This window comes from Euleptes europaea, chromosome 3 (genome assembly GCF_029931775.1).
Source record: "Euleptes europaea isolate rEulEur1 chromosome 3, rEulEur1.hap1, whole genome shotgun sequence".
Lineage (NCBI taxonomy): Eukaryota > Metazoa > Chordata > Lepidosauria > Squamata > Sphaerodactylidae > Euleptes > Euleptes europaea.
In genome coordinates, this window is record NC_079314.1 from 16,174,670 (window position 1) to 16,195,560 (window position 20,891).

General features: G+C 45.8%; 1 protein-coding gene across 1 annotated transcript; it reads left to right on the plus strand.

Annotated features, from left to right (window-relative positions):
• Window positions 1-17,098, plus strand: LOC130474694 (amiloride-sensitive sodium channel subunit alpha-like). Its single transcript, XM_056846392.1, has 13 exons — window positions 1-371; window positions 3,668-3,899; window positions 4,789-4,976; window positions 5,560-5,663; window positions 8,032-8,195; window positions 8,916-9,014; window positions 9,701-9,818; window positions 10,583-10,661; window positions 10,834-10,891; window positions 12,622-12,674; window positions 13,405-13,480; window positions 16,065-16,347; window positions 16,995-17,098. The coding sequence occupies exons 1-13, from the start codon at window positions 1-3 to the stop codon at window positions 17,096-17,098; spliced, it is 1,929 nt and encodes a 642-aa protein (XP_056702370.1).
• The last annotated feature ends 3,793 nt before the right edge of the window (window positions 17,099-20,891 follow it).

The following is a 20,891-nucleotide window of genomic DNA, read 5'->3' on the forward strand; positions in this document are numbered from 1 at the left end:
ATGCCAGGCCCGGAGCGGCGGCGGGCAGTGCCTGGTCAGACGGACGATGCTGGCCCGAACCAAGAGGTACCCGCGAAGGTTCGGCCCTCGGAGGGCCTCCTCGAATTCCCGGCCTCCTACCAGGAGCTCTTCGAGTTCTTCTGCGCTCACAGCACCGTTCACGGCGCCATCCGTTTGGTCTGTCCCGCCGAGAACAAGATGAAGACGACTTTCTGGACGGCGCTCTTCTTGCTGACCGTCGCCCTTCTGTACTGGCAGTTCGGGGAGACCCTCCAGCACTACTACAGCTACCCCGTAAACTTGAAGATCAGCCTCTGTTCAGACAAACTGACCTTCCCCGCCATCACGCTGTGTACCCTAAAGCCCCAAAGGTGAGAGGCGGCTTTGACGGGTGGCTACGGCTGATTCTTCCTTGTACCCGCGCAGAAAAACAGAGAGCCAGTGTGGTGGTTGAGAGTGTTGGTCGAGTATCTGGGAGGCCCAGGTTCGAATCCCCGCTTGTGCCATGGAATCTTGCTGGGTGACCTTGGTCAGCCACCCCCTGCTCCCCCCGGTCCCGATTCTGGTCTACAGGGGCCTTCCGATCCACGCCGCTTGGAGGTCCAAGCCTGCAGGTAGTGGGTATTGGAAGGTGGGGGCTCCCGCCCAGCTCGTATATTGCCTGGGGGCGGCAGGGGTGATCTGGAAACCCTCCTCCCCCCTCCTGATCTGGGCGGGCGAGCCTGCTGCGGGCTGGTACACATGGCCAATCTGGGCTGGTACACTGGCCCAGCCCAACCAAATGTCATTTATGCCATATCCGGCCCTCGTAACAAATGAGTTCAACACCTCCGTAAGCCACTTTGGGTCCCCATGGGGAGAAAGGCAGGGTGCAAATGAAGTAAGTAAATAAAATAAGTAAAAATATGAGCATTGTGCATGACGTCAACGGAGAGGTTTTTTGTTGTTGTTGCTCATAATGCTAGAGACTCATCCAAGGATGCTGATTATTAGCAGCCTCATTTATAGCCTTTCTTATAAGGTATTATTCTGCTGGTTTTTAAAAGTTAGCATTGATGCCGTCTGACTGTATTGCCAACTTGCTGCTGTTTTAAATTGTTCATGTATTTTAGTGTTGTTTGGACGTTTTCTTTTTTTCTTTACAAAGGATTTTCTTCTGCAACATCATTTCAGAAACCCAGTACCCTGGCCAATGCTACTGTATTTTTCCTCCCTGAGCTAAAAAAAAGCAGAGGAAAGGAATCTCATGGCACCTTTGAGACTAACAGACTTATTGTGGTAGATGTTTTTGAGGACTAGGGTCTGCTTCATCAGATGCAATGAGCATATCCTGAATACACAAACATATGTGTGTGTATAGACGCATACTTGATGGGGAATAGATCATGACTGGTAGCCTTGCTAGTCTGTCAATAGCCGTAAAAAAGAGCAAGAGTCCAGTAGCGCCTCAAAGACGAACAAAATTTCTGGCAGGGTATGAGCTTTCGTGAGCCACAGCTCACTTCTTCAGATACAGCTAGAATGTGATTCCGTCTATCCTTAAGTAGAAAAGGGTGAATTAGACACACAATTGTAATTTAAATGTCAAAAGCAAGTAAATGACATTAGCAGGCGTGATTGGATTAAGTGTGATATTCAGAGGGGTAGTGTGTGTGTGTGTGTTAAGTGCCGTCAAGTCGCTTCTGACTCATGGCGACCCTATGAATGAAAGTCCTCCAAAATGTCCTATCTTTGACATCTTTGCTCAGATCTTGCAAATTGAGGGCTGTGGCTTCCTTTATTGAGTCCGTCCATCTCTTGTTGGGTCTTTCTCTTTTCCTGCTGCCCTCAACTTTTCCTAGCATGACTGTCTTTTCCAGTGACTCTTGTCATCTCATGATGTGACCAAAATACGATAGCCTCAGTTCAGTCATTTTAGCTTCCACGGTCAGTTCAGTCTTGATTTGATTTTTTTTTTTTTGGCAGTCCATGGTATCCGTAACACTCTCCTCCAACACCACATTTCAAAGGAATCTATTTTCTTCCTATCAGCTTTCTTCACGGTCCAGCTTTCACACCCATACATAGTAATAGGAAATACGATGGCATGAATTAATCTAGTCTTGGTGGCCAGTGACACATCCTTACATTTCAAAATCTTTTCTAGCTCCTTCATGGCTGCCCTTCCTAGTTTCTTCCTAGGCGTGGAGAAATTAGCCCTTCCTAGGCGTGGAGAAATTAGCATTGGTAATGAGACAAGAATTCCAGACCTCCATTCAATCCAGGAGAATGCATTGTCTTGCGCTTCATTATTAGTTGTAAATCAGCGCTCTCTCTTTCTAATCTCCCTTTGTCAGAGACCTGCTACTCTTAAATCAGCAACTGAATGTCCTGGAAGGTGAAAATGTTCCCCCACTGGTTTTTGAATGTTGTGGTTTCTGATGTCAGGCCTATGTCCATTTAATCTTTGTCGCAGGTACTGGCCTGTTTGTCCAATACAGAGGGTGGAAGGGCATTGCTGGCATGTGATGGGGAAGGTCTTTATAAACAGTGGGCCAAAAGGCAATGAAATGTAAATGTGATCTGAGACAGTCTACTCTAAAATGAGAGCCACTTTGGTATAGTGGTTAGAGCTCTGAGCTAAGGTCTGGAAGACCCAGGTTGGAATCTGCACTCTGCCATAGAAGCTCACCGGGTGACCTTGGGCCAGTTACATACTCTGAGCTTAAACTACCTCTCTGGGTTGTCTAGGATAAAATAGAGGCTAGGACAACGTTGTCTACTGCTTTGGGTCCTCCTTGGGGAGAAAGGCAAAGGATAAATGATGTAAATAAAATAAAAGCAAAAGTGGTAAAGTACTCTTTGAAAGGCTATCACTTGAGAGCCAGCGTGGTGTAGCGGTTAAGAGCAGTGGTTAGGAGAGGCGGACTCTAATCTGGAGAACTGGGTTGGTTTCCCCATTCCTACACATGAAGCCAGCTGGGTGACCTTGGGCTAGTCTCAGCTCTCTTAGAGCTCTCTCAGCCTCACCTACCTCACAGGGTGTCTGTTATGGGGAGGGGATTGTAAGCCGGTTTGATTCTTCCTTAAGTGGTAGAGAAAGTTGGCATATGAAATTCTTCTTCTTCTTCTTCTTCTTCTTCTTCTTCTTCTTCTTCTTCTTCTTCTTCTTCTTCTTCTTCTTCTTCTTCTACTACTACTACTACTACTACTACTACTACTACTACTACTACTACTACTACTACTACTACTACTACTACTGCAGGGAGCTGCTCCTGTTGGCAGCAGAGGACAAGACTCGCAATAATGGATCTAAATTATGGGTGGAAAGGTACCCACTGGACATTAGGATTTGTTTTTTGTTTTTACAATAAGAGCAGTTTAGCAGTGGAATCGGCTACCTAGGGAGGTGGTGAGCTCCCCCTCACTGGCAGTCTTTAAGCAGAGGCTGGACAAACACTTGTCAAGGATGCTCTAGGCCGATCCTGTATTGAGCAGGGGGTTGGACTAGATGGCCTCTATGACACCTTCCAACTCTATGATTCTAGTACGTCGACTCTTTTGGCTCTGCAGGGAGGAACCAGACTGAAGATGGAGATAGGATAAAAGTGTCCTTCTCTGCTGGGGTGAACAGTTGCTATTTGGGGATGAAGCTGAAAACCAACCTTGAACCATTTCCCTTTTGCAGGTACAGCGCTATCCAAGGGGAGCTCGAGGAATTGGATCGCCTCACCCACCAGGCCTTGAAAGACCTGTACGGTTTCAAGAAACCCCGGGAGCAAAACCCACCACAGTCTCGGCCTCCCCACATCCTCCACTTGGCTCGACATATTCAGCATCACCCGTTGCGACATTTAACACCTGAGGATCCGACCGTCCTTCAGGGGAGCAGCCACGATGGAGGAGTGGGCTTCCAGCTGGTGCGTGGGCCACCCTGCCTTCTGGTGCCAGAGTTATTCTAACATAGGGTTGCCAGGTCCCCCTTGGCAACTGGCGGGAGCTCTCTGGAACTGGGGTGATGCGACCCAGAAGTGACAGGGACGCTCTAGCAATCGCCTCTGAAAACTATATGGTTTCCATATGGTTTCTTTATAGTTTCCATAGAGCTTTCGGGGGAGAGTGCTAGAGCATCTGTGTCACTTCCGCTCCCCCCCCCCCTTCAGCTGGCTCTAGGGTTGCCAGGTCCCTCTTTGCCACCAGCGGGAGATTTTTGGGTTGGAGCCTGAGGAGGGTGGGGTTTGGGGAAGGGAGGGACTTCAATGCCATAGAGTTCAATTGCCAAAGCGGCCATTTTTCTCCAGGTGATCTGATCTCTGAAAAATCCCTGGCCGCACATGCTTTCGGCTGGGAATCACCAGTAGATTATTGTTAGTAGAGCAAAGAGCTCTGGGGGGGGGGGGCATTCCAGGAGATGCGGTCCCATAGGTATGATGGTCCTGGCCATGTAAGGCTTTAAAGGTCAAAAACAGCACCTTAAACCTGATCTGATCTGGAGCCAGTGCAGCTGTTTTAGCATTGGTATAATATGATCTTGCAATGAGGTCCCCCGCGAGGAGCCTCGCCACGGCATTTTGCACCAGCTGCAGCTTATGGGTCAGTCTCAAGGGTAGCCCTAAGTAGAGCTGCCTTTCTCTATCATCAGGTGGAAGAGGCAGTTCCATTCACCTTCAGGTGATGCTCAGTTGTGTCCGATTGTGCATGTTATCTTGGGAAACTGAAGGCCACCGTCAGCCTTTGCCTCTGTTTAACTTTCTGCTCACCTTCGTTTGTGGCCCCGACACCTTTGGGTGCCGTCTGTCTCCCTTGCAGTGTAATGAAACCGACGGAGACTGCTTCTACCAAACCTTCTCATCCGGCATCGATGCCGTCCAGGAGTGGTACCGATTCCATTACATCAACCTCCTGGCGCGGCTGCCCAGCGGCCAGGTGCTGGATGAAGACAGCGACGCCAACTTTATCGTTTCCTGCCGCTTTAACAAGGAACCCTGCAACAAGGGGTAAGGTGTCTCTCATTGTGCCTAGGGAGAGGCTGTGATTCAGTGGCAAAACGCCTGGCATCATTCCCTGGCATCTCAGATTAAGAGGGTCAGGCGGTCGGTGGTGTGAAAGACCTCTGCCTCAGACCCTGGAGAGCAGACAATACCGACTTGGATAGGCCGATGTCTGACCCAATAGAAGGCAGCCTCAGGTGTACTCATTAAGGGGAGGGCCTGTGGCTCAATGGTAGAGCATTTACCTTGTGGCTCAGTGGTAGAGCATCTACCTTGTGCTCTCAGTGGTAGAGCACAAGGTCTCAGGTTCAACTTCCAGTTAGAAGAAGAAGAGTTAGTTTTTATATGCCGATTTTCTCTACCTTTTAAGGAGAATCAAACCGGCTTACAATCACCTTCCCTTTCTCTCCTCACAATGGACACCTTGTGAGGTAGGTGGGGTTGAGAGAGTTCGGAGATATACTGAAGGAACCATCAGTAAACCTCTCCTCAATGTCTGCGTCCTGGTATAACTATATGTATATATAGTTATATATATATAAGCTGCGGTTGGCTTCCAATATGAATGTTTACATCTCTTTTCCCTTAGCAATTTCACCCATTTCCGTCATCCCACTTATGGGAATTGCTACACGCTCAATGACAAGTCTGATAACACCCGATGGACATCTTCCATGCCTGGGATCCAAAATGGTGAGTGTCCTTGGGTGGAACGTGGGCCTCTCCTTACCTTATACTAGCGGACAAGAGTCAGACCTCTTTCCATTTCTTTAGTAATAAATAGAGTGTTTGACTTGGAGTCAGGAGAGCTGGGTTTGAATCTCCTCACAACCGCAAAGCTTCCTGAGTGACCCATCATTCTCGCTTGACCTAGATCACAAAGTTGTTGCAAGAATAAAATGGGATAACCCCTTGCCTGAATAGACCTCTGTGAACTTCTTGCAGGGTAAAGTGGGATACGTACGTAAGGGCCATCGAGTCGCAACCAACTTAGGGCCACCCCAGCAAGGGGCTTTCAAAGCAAATGAGCAGCAGAGGTGGTTTGCCATTGCCTTCCTCTGGTGATCCAAGTACCTTGGTGATCCAAGTACCAGCCCCACTTAGCTTTTGAGGGCTCAGATAAGATCCGTTTACACTGTGCCGCCTCCCCTCCAAACATGGGATATAATGGTGAAAAATAAGACATCATTCCTATTTGGCTCAGCCCTTTCTTTCTAGTCTCAATGATTTCCATTTGGATACATTCCTCTTTGCTCTTCCTGCTCCACCCCTTCTCTTTGCCAGCCATGACCTGGGGTTGCCAACCTCCAGGAGGGGCCTGGTGATCTCCTGGAACAACAGCTAATCTCCAGAGATCAGTTCCTGTGGAGAGAATGGCTGCTTTGGGAAGGTGGACTCTATGACACTATACCTTGCTGGAGATCTTCTCTTCCCCAAACCCCACCCACCCCAGGCTCCACCTCCAAATCTCCAGGAATTTCCCAACCCAGAGTTGGCAACCTCAAATAAAACAGACAAACAAAAAAGTGGAAAATAACTCAATCAGAAAAGTACAGGGAACCTAAGGGTTGAGCTGGAAACTAAATATTCTTAGAAAGTAATATATGTATTAGGTGTATTATATGTACTAGGTGTGTACGATGAAATGTATAAAAACACTGGGCTTGGAATGCAGGCTACCCAGGCTAGCTTGATCTCATCAGATCTCAGAAGCTAAGCAGGGTCAGCCCTGGTTAGTATTTGGATGGGAGACCACCAAGGAAGTCCAGAGTTGCAGTGCAGAGGAAGGCACTGGCAAACCACCTCTGTTGGTCTCTTGCCATGAAACCCCCCCAAAGGGGTCGCCATAAGTCGCCTGCGACTTGGCGGCACGTTACACACACATAAACAGTTACAAAAATAATCATCATGATTGTTGATATACACAATATAAATATTTTTCTCGATTATGGTTTTTTTACTAGGACGTTTTGATGGTTTTCCTTTGCTTGTTGTAAGTTGAGAGCATTTTGTTTTTGTTTAACTTTCTCCAAAATAAACCTCTATATTTTGTAAAGCTGTGCTGGTTGGGGAGTACAGTTTACCCCAGAAACGAACAAGAGGCTGGAGAGGCAACCCTTGAGGAAAGGGAAGCTCTCAGCCTTATTCTTAAATGAACTGCACCGGGCTCACCTGGAATTTGATGGGGCTGTGGTCAGCATTCAAGGCCAGGGCGTGAAGTTTTGGGTTCAGACATGTCACTTCTTGGTGTTACAACATATCCAGAAACAATTTTTTTTTTGCACCAGACAGTTGTGTGACCAAAGGTCCATGCTGAAAGATGTATGACTAGTGTTATGAATTTACATCTAGCCACACAAGATCTAAGGTTTATACATTTCTGATATATTACTTTGTAAGGCGCGTTTCTGCATGTGTTTTTAATAATCACATTTCGTATCATTTGACCACTGAGGAAGGCCCAAGAGGCCAACAACGCTTATGGTCTATTGGGCATTTATATTTTGTATATCATCAACAGTGTTGATTATTTTTGTAACTGTTTGTATGGTGGTTTTATTCAAGTTCCATTTTATTGGTTACACATAATAACTATATTACCCAACCCTAATAAAACCCCATCCTAGGATTACTGCCTTTCCTGAAGTCCAGAACCAGCTTTCTGTGAGTTTAAGCTGAAGCCCTCATCTTGCTTCTTACTTCTGGTCTGTCATGACTGCCCTTATCAGTGTGGCGTAGTGGTTAAAAGCGGTGGTTAGGAGCGGTGGACTCTAATCTGGAGAACCAGGTTTGATTCCCCACTCCTCCACATGAGCGGTGGACTCTAATCTGGAGAACCGGGTTTGATTCCCCACTCCTCCACAGGAAGCCAGCTGGGTGTCCTTGGGCTGGTCACTGTTCTCTCCCAACTCTCCCAGCTCCACCTACTTCACAGGGTGTCTGTTGTGGGGAGGGGAAGGGAAGGAGATTGTAAGCTGGTTTGATCCGTCCTTAAATGGGAGAGAAAGTCGTCATATAAAAACCAACTCTCCTCCTACTCTTTATTCTTTCCCAACCACAGGCCTCTCTCTCTTGCTGCGCACTGAGCAAAACGACATGGTGGAACTGCTCTCGACGAGGACCGGTGCCCGGCTGATGGTGCACGACCAGCATGAACCCGCGTTCATGGGGGAAGGAGGTTTTGACGTCCGCCCCGGCAGGCAAACTTCTATCACTGTGAAAAAGGTTGGTTGCTTAGCTGGGCCAGGCGGAGTGTTTGTGCCACATCAGAAAATGGGAGCAGCAGAGGGGACAGAAAGGATTACAGTGAGGTGATATGAAATTTAGAAATTAACTGGTATCGTGTATTGAAATAAGATGGGGGGAAAACTCAATTTTTAATGAGGAAAGTTAGTAAAGTTTTAAAATTATTAGTAATTTTTAATAGAAACATAACCTGATAATTAATATTATGTATTTTCAGTTACGTTAGAAATAATTTGCATACACGGATTAATATAAAGATTGTGGTTAATCTTAAGATCTAAATTAAAATATTAAGATAATAATTAATTAGCGCTCTATATTATTACATATTGCATATATCTACGTTTACTATTGAGATATTTTTCCTGTTCGTGGACATAAATATGTTTACTGTCTTATTTGTAAAGGAGAATATGGCTTGTTTCCTTCTATATCAGTTGTAGTAATCTCAACTTTTATTATGGTCTGTATATGTTCTGTTGTATTATTATAAAATTAAAAAACAAACAAAAAAGAAAATGTGGTTGCGCCAAAGAGCGTCAGCATCTGCCCAAAGGCTTATGGAACGGGGCCATGCAGAGGAACAGAGAGGAGGGGGAAATTTGAGGAATGAGCACCAGTTGTTGTCTGGATGAAATTCTGTGCCTTGAATCAGAAGTTCGCTCAGATGCTCACAGGATCCTTTGCTTGTATTATTAGAAGGTGCTGGAACACCTTGGGGGTGACTATGGTCGCTGCACATGGGATGGGAGTGACGTGCCTGTGGAAAACTTGCACCCATCCAAATACACTGAACAGGTAAAAAGAAATAGGTGCTGGCAGGGGAGGGTGTAAGTTCAGCCACCCTTGACACCATCTCCTAGCTATTGTTTTTTGTTTTGTTTTTTAAAAATGTTTTAGTAATTTTCACAAAAAGCATATAACACAAAAACATACACAATTCAAGCTAACATCTCATTCTATGCTAACAAATCAATTAATCGACACACATTTTTAATTGGGTGAGCATAAACAACTTTACTATCCTCTCATCTTCCCTGCGCTCCTCTTTTCTAACACTCTATCGTCAATTTGCTATTTTCCATTTAGGAAATCCTGTCCCACAAAATAAATGTAATGAATTATTCTTAAAGAGTTAGCTGTTATTAAATCGTACTAAATATCATATCTTCATATATTGACTTGTTTATATTCACTGGTTCTACAATATTCTGTAACTGTCTATTGGTTAGACAATTTCAGTTCAGCTTATACATAAACTATTCCGGCTATTGTTTTTAATTAACCATCTTTCATTCCCCCCCCCCCAGGATTTAAAAAAAACAAAACAAACAGAAAACACCAAAGCTCCAAAACGTAGCTGTGTGGTTGGGCAGATAAAGGAAGGGTTATTTGGCTTGAATCGAGCGAGTTCCCACTCCCTGAAGGGGGTGGCGGTGGGGAGAGAGACCGTGGCCTTTTCTCCTCCTTGCCTTTCCTTCCAGGCATGTGTGCACTCCTGCTTCCAGAGCATCATGGTGGAACGTTGCGGCTGCGCCTACTACTTCTATCCCCTTCCCTCGGGAGCAGAGTACTGTGACTACGCTAAGCATGTGGCTTGGGGTAAGAGCTGAGGGCAGGGAAGTGGACCTGAGGGATGGGGTGGTGGTGGAATCATGCACTTTTACTGTTCTTGTTGCTTACTCCTGAGAATCCATGGTTCCTCCTCTTCCTCCTCTTATGAGAATAGCCATTCTCATTGCATACTCCACTCCAGAGAATCCATGGCTGCTCCTACTCCTCTTATGAGAATAACCATTCTCATTGCATACTTCACTCCAGGGAATCTATGGCTCCTCCTCTTCCTCTTCCTCTTCTGGGAATAGCCTTTTCCATTGCATACTTCATGCCAGAGAATCCATGTCTCCTTTCTCCGTGAGATGATCTCTTCTTATTGCATATTTCACATCAGAGAATCCATAGTTCCTTCTCATGAGAATAGCCTCATTGCCTACATCCCTCCAGAGAATCCATGCCTCCTCCTTTTATGAGAATAGCCCTTCCCATTGCATACGTCACTCAAGAGAATCCAAGGCTCCTGTCCCCATGAGATGAGCCCTTCTCATTGCATACTTCACCTCAGAGAATCCATAGTTCCTTCTCATGAGAATAGCCTCATTTTATTCTTCACTCTAGACAATCTATGCCTCCTCTTCTTATGAGACTAGCCCTTCCCAATACATACTTCACTCCAGAGAATTCATGGCACCTCTCCCTACCAACACCCCCTAGGTGCCCTGAATAAAAGATTTCCCTAAACTAAGGCCCCACTCCAAGGTTTCCCTTTGTGGATGGTAACATTTGGCACTCATTGTGTTTCTTTTTAGGTCACTGTTACTACAGACTGCAGGCTGAGTTCAAATCTAATGAGTTGGGCTGTTTCAACAAATGCCCAAAGGCTTGCAGGTGAGTTTCATGGTGGGTGAGTGAGGAATGAATGAAGGTTTTTTTTTTTGGGGGGGGTGCTGGGTCGGTTTTTGATCTGCAACAGGGAGAATGGAGTAGTGGACAGGATAGCCTTAAATTAGCCATTTTGCTCTGTAAAGGAACATTTGGCTGATTATGTCTTATTTCTCAGGGTGACCCAATATTTGCTCTCAGCAGCATATTCCCAGTGGATGTCCAGCTCATCCAAGGTAAGGAGCCATTTTTTTCTTGCTGTTTTCATGGGACTGCTTTTGCTTTGGATTCAAGGGGACCACAACAGAAGAAAGAAAGGAAAATCAGGCTGGGATGTTTTGCCAGGGGTTCAGATCACAGATCTCCAATGTGCAATTGAGCTATGAGACATACCTGTGAGAGGACCCACTGTGGATTGAGATTGCAGAGCTGGATAACAGGACATTTCATTCTTCTTCTGGTACAATTTCCCCAGATGAAAGTATTCCCTGAGTTGTGTTTAGATCCAGTAGGACAGGGGGCTAAAGTACGTTGAAAGTGCATTATTCAACGCATGTGTAACTGCACCACAGCGTTCGTTTGTTCTATACACGCATGGAATTTTTACCCGATGTCGACAATTCTTTTGCTATTTTGCAACAATCGATCGTCATTACAGTTTGTGTGCTCTGTGTGGTAGAAAGTGCCGTCAAGTCGCAGCTGACTTATGGCGACCCCGTAGGGTTTTCAAGGCAAGAGACTTTCTGAGTCGGTTTGCCAGCGCCTGCCTCCGCGTGGGCTGAGAGAGAGTTCCGAGAGAACTGCGGCTGGCCTGAGGTCACCCAGCAGGCTTTGTGTGGAGGAGTGGGGAATCGAACCCGGTTCTCCAGATTAGAGTCCGCCGCACTTAATTAAGCGCTGCACAATGCTGGCTCTCGTGCATGCTCTGTACTTGTACCAAATCGACTACCACTTAATCTGTTTGCTGTCTGGTAAAGATAAGGCTGCTACTCTGTCCGTAGTTATTTAATCAACAAAACAAAAACCAGCATGGTGACCAAGTTGCAATTAGTTATGTAATGAAAATTTCATAATATGCAAGTAATATTACAAAAATCCACAAGTTGGATAATTTGCAAAATCTATAAGAAAGTAATGTAGCAAACTGTGAATCTACAAATTGCATAGAGTGCTCTATAGCCAAACAAGTCTAACATACAATATACTTTATAACATGCTCCCATGATAGAAAATCCTACATAGCACATATTGTGGTAATGGAAAAGGTACACAATAAATAAACAATAATCTATCCACTGTGCTATATAAATTCAAAGTCCAACTGGTGAAGTAAGCGCAAAAAGGAGCGGCCAGCTTCAAAAGATCCTTTTCGAACCGTTCTTCCTCAGTCACGATGACGCGGGTGAAATGGACACGAGCCCCTATCAAACACTTTCCTATGGAGCCAAAGTCTCAAAGCACTCAATGCTTAAAGCCATGTTTAATCGAAGGTACCTTTGGAAACCTTTCTTGCCAGTTTGTACTGGAAAAATACTTAGTTATTTAATGGCTGCTTTGAAGATATGCCAAAACTTACAATCGTTACGCCTAAATGCTCATTTGCACACAGGTGCTCTTTTTGCACTGGAACTTGTACCAAATGAAGAATGATTTATCTGTCTGCGAACACATGGCAGGATATGAACACATGGAGCTGCCTTATACTGAATCAGACCCTCTGTCCATCAAAGTCAGTATTGTCTACTCAGACCGGCAGTGGCTCTCCCGGGCCGCAGGCGGAGGTCTTTCACATCACCTACTTGCCTAGTCCCTTTAACTGGAGATGCCAGGGATTGAACCTGGGACCTTCTGCATGCCAAGCAGATGCTCTACCCCCGAGCCGCTGCCCAAAGCAGGCATCTTTGGGTTTTATCCAGATGCCTGTGTGGAAGTTGGGAGAGAGACCAACACTTTGCTTCCTTTTCAGGAGTGGGTATCTCATGTATTGGCCCGGACAAAGGAACACAAAGCAACTCAAAGGTAGGTGTGCATTTCCTTCAATGTAAGCCCAGTAAGGAACAAACTCCCGTATGGACGGATCCAGGCACACAGCCTGTCCCACTGCAGTGGTCTTCAATCTTATGGGCTGTTGGATCCCACCTGCTGGGTCAAGAATCCTTATGGTTCAAGGCTGAATTTATTGCATATGGCCAAAGGCCGTTACAAGAGTTAAACATAAAAACATATATAAATCATTGATAAATATATATATAAATCATTGATAAAAGTTACATTTTTGTAACCAATTAAAACCTGAGGAACTTATTAGAACTTATCAGAACTGGAACTGATCAGAAAACTGAACATTGTTAAAAGTGTGACATTCCAGGTAATCTGGAATTTAAATAACATAAAATAAACATCGAAACCACTCAGAACTTGGAGTCAAAGCTGTGAAATAAAAGAAGCCCTAGTACTGAAATCTCAAGCCCATTATAATTTTGGTCCCAATCTTTAAGCGACTGCCTAGATATGGTCCACATTTGTGGATAGGAGATCCCGCTTCACATCTACCTCTTGTGAATAGAATTTACTGTTCTGTTTTAGTACTTTGGGCCAACCTGGCCTGGATTTCCTTTGCGGCTCAAATGAAGAGGTCGGCTTTATAAGAGACAACTGGCTCCGTATCTGCAAGGAGAAATAGCAGAAAAGAAAGGGACTGTTGGATTCTGGGGAGAAATTCATCCATATCTCTTTCTCTCTTGTTCAGGGACAGCATCTCCAAAGTGCACATCTTTTTCGATGAATGGCGGTATAAGTCCACTCAAGAGACTCCAGCCTTTACGGTGCGTACTTTCCCCATCCTGTACCTTGACACTGCTGCTTCTCTTGTTGTGCTTCTCCCTTTACCCCACCCGGCTGCCCTATATTTTAAGAGCTTTCACTGCCCTATATTTTGGGAGTCTCCCCAGGTCAGGTTTCGTGATGGGGGAATGCAGGGCGAGATGGAGAATGCTCGGTGGCTGAAGGAGTCAAGTTCCCTCTCAGTATTATTGCAATTGAAGGGTGCCTGTTCACACACGCTGTTTGTTGCTTGCGGTCTGTCTCCCCTTTAGGAAGGGCGAGAGGGTATAGTGGCTTCCCAATCCACAAGGGGGTGCCGTCCCCTAATGGTTCCTGGTATTGTCCTGTTAGAATTGAGTCCAGTAGCAACTGGATCGTTGGTCTCATATATCGTTGGCCGTCACATATTGGGATAAACTGGCAAAAATGGATTTTACTATTTTAGTTAGTGAGTTATAGAAACAAGTTTTATTACTTTTTTATTATATTGTTAATGGAAATTTTTAAAACTGTTAAGACACTTCTTTGGAAGTCTGGTGATGGGTCACTTTTTAAGGTGGGTGGAGGGTCAAAAGGGTATTTTTTGTTTTCTGAATTTTACAATTTTGTAACTAGGAATGTATTAATAAGAGCATATGATTGATACTCTTTTGTATTTTCTTTTTATTTCTTATTTCTTTTTATTATTATTGTATTTGTTTGTACTTGTTTGTTTTGTTTAAAGTTATAAAAATTATATATATATATATATATATATATATATATATATATATATATATATATATATATATATATATGTGTGTGTGTGTGTGTGTGTGTGTGTGTGTGTGTGTGTGTGTGCTCCTGGACGCGAATCTAACCTTTCTACTGCAGACCTACATGGCGACCCTTGTGGGCCAGCGTGGTGTAGTGGTTAGGAGTGGCAGACTCTTAATCTGGAGAACCGGGTTTGATTCCCCACTCCTCCGCATGAGTGGCTGACTCTAATCTGGTGAACCGGGTTGGTTTCCCCACTCCTACACGTGAAGCCAGCTGGGTGACCTTGGGCTAGTCACAGCTCTTAGACCTCTCTCAGCCCCATCTACCTCACAAGGTGTCTGTTGCGGGGAGAGGAAGGGGAGGAGATTGTAAGCGGGTTTGATTCTCCTTAGAAGGTAGAGGAAACCAACATGTAAAAACCAACTCTTCTTCTTCTGAAACTATCTTCATGGCATAGTCCTGGTTTACATATTATAAAGGCAAAGCCTCATTTTCCAGGCCACAACCTTGTAGGAGAGACACAATCTGCTCTGTGCATCCTTCCTAAAACTGTTCTCTACTACTGAGGTAGTTTTGAGTGTAATGCGAGAGGCTGCTTCCTTCTCTGCAGAAGAAGAAGAAGAGTTGAGTTTTATATGCTAACTTTCTCTACCACTTAAGGAAGAATCAAACCGGCTTATGATCACCTTCCCTTCCCCTCCCCACAACAGACACCATGTGAGTAGGTGGGGCTAAGAGAGGGTGACTAGCCCAGGGTCACCCAGCATGCTTCATGTGTAGGTGTGTGGAAACAAATCCAGTTCACCAGATTAGCCTCTGCCGCTCATGTGGAAGAGTGGGAAATCAAACCTGGTTCTCCAGATCAGAGTCCACCACTCCAAACCACCACTGTTAACCACTACACCACACTAGCTTTGCACTGATGTATAACAGTGTGTACAATCATCTGTATACCGTAGGTTTTCTTTCCATTCTGACTAGTGTTGCCAACTCTGGGTCAAGAATTCCTGGAAATTGGGGGATGGAGCCTAGGGGGGTGGTTTTGGGGAGGGAACTCTGATATAATGTCATAGTGTCCATCCTTCAAAGCGGCCATTTTCTCCCGGGGAACTGATCTCAGCAGTCTGGAGATCAGTTGTAATTCCATGAGATCTCCAGGTCCTGCCTGAAGGCTGGCAGTCCTAATTCTGGCAACCTCTTCCAACTCCAGCACAGATGATTCCCACAATCCCATGTGGAGGAAAAACTATGTGGGTGGCTGGGCTAGCTTGGAAAGAAGGCGGTTAAGGGGAGACATGATAGAGGTCTATAAAATTGTGCATGGTATGGAGAGAGTGGACAGGGAGAAGCTTTTCTCCCTCTCCCATAATACTAGAATGCAGGGTCTTCTGCTGAAGCGGGGTGGTGGTGGTGAGAGATTCAAAACAGATAAAAGGAAGTATTTCTTCACATGACGCATAGTTAAATTGTGGAACTCCCTGTCCTAGGATGTGATGATGGCTGCCAACTTGGAAGGCTTTAAGAGGGGAGTGGACATGTTCATGGAGGAGAGGGGCATTCATTTTTAATCGTAAAAATGAATACTAGTCATGATGCATACCTATTCTCTCCAGCGTCAGAAGCGCATGCCTATTATATTAGGTGCTGTGGAACACAGGCAGGATAATGCTGCTGCGGTTGTCTTGCTTGTGGGCTTGCTAGAGGCACCTGGTTGGCCACTGTGTGAACAGACTGCTGGACTTGATGGAATTTGGTCTGATCCAGCCATGGCCTTTCTTATGATCTTATGTGATACCCTTTGGCAATCTCTGCTCCACTCTCATGTAGGTAAATATACTTGTTTCCCAACTGGGAGCCCACTGGGGTCTCTGGTTTGGCTCTTCGGCCATGTCCCTTGTGGAACTGTTGGAGTTGATACTGGATGTGGTTGCCGTCGCTTGCATCGTGCCCTTCGGTTCCTGCCGCCGGATCTCAGCTCCCAACACCTCCGACGCTGCCAGCTCTGGTTCTTGCCCGCCTGGAGACTCAACCAGCCAGCCTGTGCCCTGTGACCACGGCAGGGCAGAAGGTCCAACGAAGACCGCAAATGTTGATGCTGTCCTGGAACCCAGTAATGCTGAGGAGGCCACCTTCCACCTTAAGCCCTGTGGCCATGATGGGACCACCGTTCCGGCTGGATCTTCTGATCCCTCTTCCTGGAGTTATCCTGATGCTGCCACTCACCGCCCAAATACTCCTGCATTCCCTTCAAGTCTTCCCATCCCTTGCATCATAAAGGATTTTGTGGATGTGGAACCTACTGGCAGAGAAAGGGATCTCGAGCTAGGGCTGTAGCTAGTGGCGGGTTCTCTTTCTTCTGGCTGCTGCTGGACCCATTGGGTTGGCCAGAGCAAGGTCTTGGGCTCTACAAGGATGTTGGGTTGTCCCATGCGGAAACCTGCTTCCAAGCTTCATCCGTCTGGCCAGAAGGGCCAGGTGACATTCCAGGCGAGGGTTGGTTACCCAACAAGGAAGCATGGCAGGTGGACATGTGTGTTCTGACACCCTCTTGGCATGGACGTTCTCGAGCTTGTGTCTATCAATGGGTATCTTGCATACACCATTGCCGAGCGTAAGAAGATGTAGGTGGTCTTCAGGAATTACCCAGAGCGCCATCCCATGCCTTTGTTTGCATCTTGGGTCCTGATTTCCATTATGGGTGAGAACTAGAGCTGCATCCACACCTCATTGGCTATGGCACTGTCCTTAATGGTACAGCAGTCATTCACGAGTGGATTGTCTTGTCTGCTCGAGAGAAGTTTGTCGCCCAGGATTGCTACAGCGCAATATCTGATGATGTGTGGATCAGAAAGGCCTTCTGAGGTCGAGCATGGAAGCTCATGGAAAGGAGCCAGCTGTTTTTCGGTGTATCTGTAGAAGAATCTACTCGGGAGTGGGGCCAAGTAGTGGGACCCCCCTCGCAGTGGATTCTGTGTGGACTCTGAAGTCCTCAATGGTTGATGAGCCCAGGACTCCAGAGTCACTCTGTGCCGTGGGCTGCAGGACCTCTTTGGTTGCTAATCGATCAGGTTGCGGATTGATCCCCCCGATTTGAAAAGCGAATGGGAATGGCAAGCAGAAAGCAGGGCCTGCTTTCTGCTTGCTGTTCTCATTTGCTTTGCAAATTGTGGGGGGAATCAATTAGCAACTGGGCCTACCTGGACAGTGCCGTGGGCAGCCAGGCGTCAGAGTGTCTGGCTGCCCATTGGCTCCCTGGGCTCTACCACGACCTTTCCCACCCCTTCTCACATTGAGTCCTCTGGTGCACTTTCTCTTTCCCCTGTTTCCCCCAACCCCAGTCAGCCGACAGTGGAGTTTCATTTTGTCCTTTCTTTATTTCCATGCCCTTGAAGTGGAGTCGGATATCCTCGTCCAGCTGCTGCTCCCAAATTTACCTGCCATATATCTCGCCTGCATCTTGCCTTTCCCCACCCTGCTATTTTTCTTGTTCCTCTTAATTCCATAGCCTTGAATTCCCTTAAAACATGTTGACTTTCTTGACGTCTCATTTTCATTCTACTTGATGCATTCTTGGAGTTTCCTGATGGGTCTGTTTTGGGCTGTTTCAGTACGGTAGGCGCAAGGTCCGGTACTCGTCAATACTGCGGATAGGGTGGAAAGAACTGGAGAGAAAAGAGGACTCCCTTCCCCCTGCTCAAAAAAAAAAATCCCATGCCTTCAATGTTGAAGTTAGATTCCCAACTCATAGGGTAGCCAAGTGGGTGACATTGGCAGGGAACTGCCCGCCAATCCACCCAGCCGCTCCAGAGAGGTGGCTGTGTGTGAGCGCACCTAATGACGTCACTTCCGGTTTTATTTCTGGATGTGCCACATTGCTGCGGCTGCCTCAACCCCCAAAATCGGGAGCGGGGACCTGGCAACCCTACCAGCTTAGTTGGTGTCTCCCTGAGATAGGTTCCAGGAAGAGCCCTTCAGTCAGAAGCCTTATGTCTCAGTTTTCGGTCGGTACAAGATGGCCTGCCCTCAAGTTGGTCAACTGTTCACAATGCCCAGCGCGATAACCTGTGCTCCCAAGAGGGCGATTGTTGGTTGTGGCCCGATCCCTGCTCCTGCGCACCGTTCCACGTGTACCCACCCATTCTCTTTGTCACACTCGCCACAACCCCAAGTTTCCCCTCGTAAAAATGCCTACTTCCTGCGCACGAACACGTACGCTAACCTCGTGGCTGTCTCGTGCTCTCCTGCATTGTGACATAAAATCTGTTGTGTGTGAAACATCCTACTTTCGGGCTGCTTCTGCGCTCCTCTTTCCGGAAGATAGGTATCACGTACCCTTAACAATGTAGTTAGGTTCCTCATGAGTCCAGCACATAGATTATTTCATCCTGTCTTTGGGGGTCCCATAACGTCATCCTCTCTCCAGCCATTATCATTTGGAGTTGAATTTTCTTGTTTGGCTTTGCGCTTATGCATTTTTATTCTTCGATGGGCTGTGTTGAACTCTCATTTTTTAATATAATATTTTAACGGTTGCAATCTTTTGATTCGGGGCGGGCGTATCTATTTTTTAAAAATTCAGATCGGACTGTCTTGCTGTATTTCAGTGTTATGTGGACCTTTCAAGATTTTTTTATAGTTCTGTATGATTGCTTTTCTTCTGCTAGGGATTTCAAGAGGACATATTTTTAAAAGGAAATGCTTTTAATATGATTTTAGCTGTAGAAGCATTAAAACGATACAGCTGCAATATTACCACTGTAATGTGTTACTATTAATTTATTTATTGCTCCAGCTCGGATGGTGGAATGCATAGTGTAAGGCAGGGATCCCCAACATGGAACAAATTTAGAAGGGTTTTCACATTAGCCAGATGTGGAGTTTTGCCATCGAACGTCCTAGAAGGCAGATATTAAAAAAAAACCTCCTCTTTTTGAGAGAGTTTGCCATTGCAATGGTGAAGAAATTGAGACCCACGAACATGTCTTTTTATACTGCCCTCTCCAACATGAGTTTAGATCTATCCAGTAAATTTTAAGAAATAATATAGGGCTACCTGATAAAATTTGTATCCAACGACTACTGGAAGATAGTAACCCACAAACTTTGAGATGTATGGCCAAATGTTGTGCTGCTATATATAAGGCCTGAAAGGATGTAATTTACAAATAGGTAATATTTGATAAACATTTTAGAAGCTAGCTTATTTGCTTCTTTAGATATGGAATTTTATTGATATATTTTATTTTGTGAACTTCGACTGACTGATACTGTTTTTTATTACAAATTTATGTTACTCCTGATTAGATGTATTCTATTTGTGGTCAAATGACCGTAAAATAAATACTGACTAATTCCCAACATGGTGCCCAGGGTCGCTGTGGTACCTACCAATACCTTTCCTGATGCCCACTAAGGATTTTTAGAAAGTGTTTGGTCACTGGAGATCTGACTGGCTGTGCAGATTAAAATAATGTTTTGGTGGCTGCTGCCACTACAGTGTTGGTTTTATTCACTTTCTCATTGCTTTTTGCTGGTTTATTTTTTAACAATTACTACTCTTGTCTCCGACACTTGGGCTTCTTCAGCGTGTGCATGTGTGTGTGTTGCATCACCTTCCTCGCTGGCCATTTTTTGTGGCTGCGCCCACCACCCTGGGTCAGAATTGCAAAGGTGCCCACAGGATCAAAATGTTTGGGGGCTCGGCCAGAGCCAAGCATAGCTTGCCATTAGAATCAATCAATCAACTGTTTATTTACGGCCCTTGGCCAGATAAAACAAGGAACATGGACTAAAATAATCTTGCAAAGAAAGATTTATAGTCCGAGTCATACATCACTTAAAACCACAACCGAGATAGATCTGCCCTTTGGCCTAGGAAGGAGACTACTCTATGGCAACGTGTTTCCATTGCTGCCATACAAAACTTTGCGACCTGAGAGGTGATTAAAAGTTTATCCCCTTGGAAGAGCTTTTCAATCTTTTCTCTTACCCTATCGGGTCCCATTCTCAATAAGAGGGGCTCAATAAACTTGGAACAGGGTATTGTGTAAAAATTGCAATTCAGAACATGATCAATAGTTTCTGAATCCCCAGATTTACAGGGGCAGAATCTCTCCGCCCAGGGTATCTTCTTAAATTTCCCCTCAAGTATAGCAGAGAGTAAGGCTGCACACCTGGCCAGAGTAAAAGCCCTTAGCAATTAGAAAAGAAAAGCCCATGGCGCAGAGTGGTAAGCCGCAGTACTGCAGTCCAAGCTCTGCTCACGACCTGAGTTCGATCCCGATGGAAGTCGGTTTCAGGTAGCTGGCTCAAGGTTGACTCAGCCTTCTGTCCTTCTGAGGTCGGTAAAATGAGTACCCAGCTTGCTGGTGGGAAAGGGAAGATGACTGGGGAAGGCACTGGCAAACCACCCCGTAAACAAAGTCTGCCTTGGAAACGTCGGGATGTGATGTCACCCCATGGGTCAGGAATGACCCATTGCTTGCAGAGGGAACCTTTCCCTTTTCCCTTTTAAGGCTGCACACCTGGCCAGAGTAAAAGCCCTTAGCAATTAGAAAAGAAAAGCCTGATCGGGATTGCCCAGTGCCCTCAGTAAGAGCCACAAAGAGGTTGAGGGCAGTTGAGCACGCTGAATGAATAAAAATCTGGGGGAGA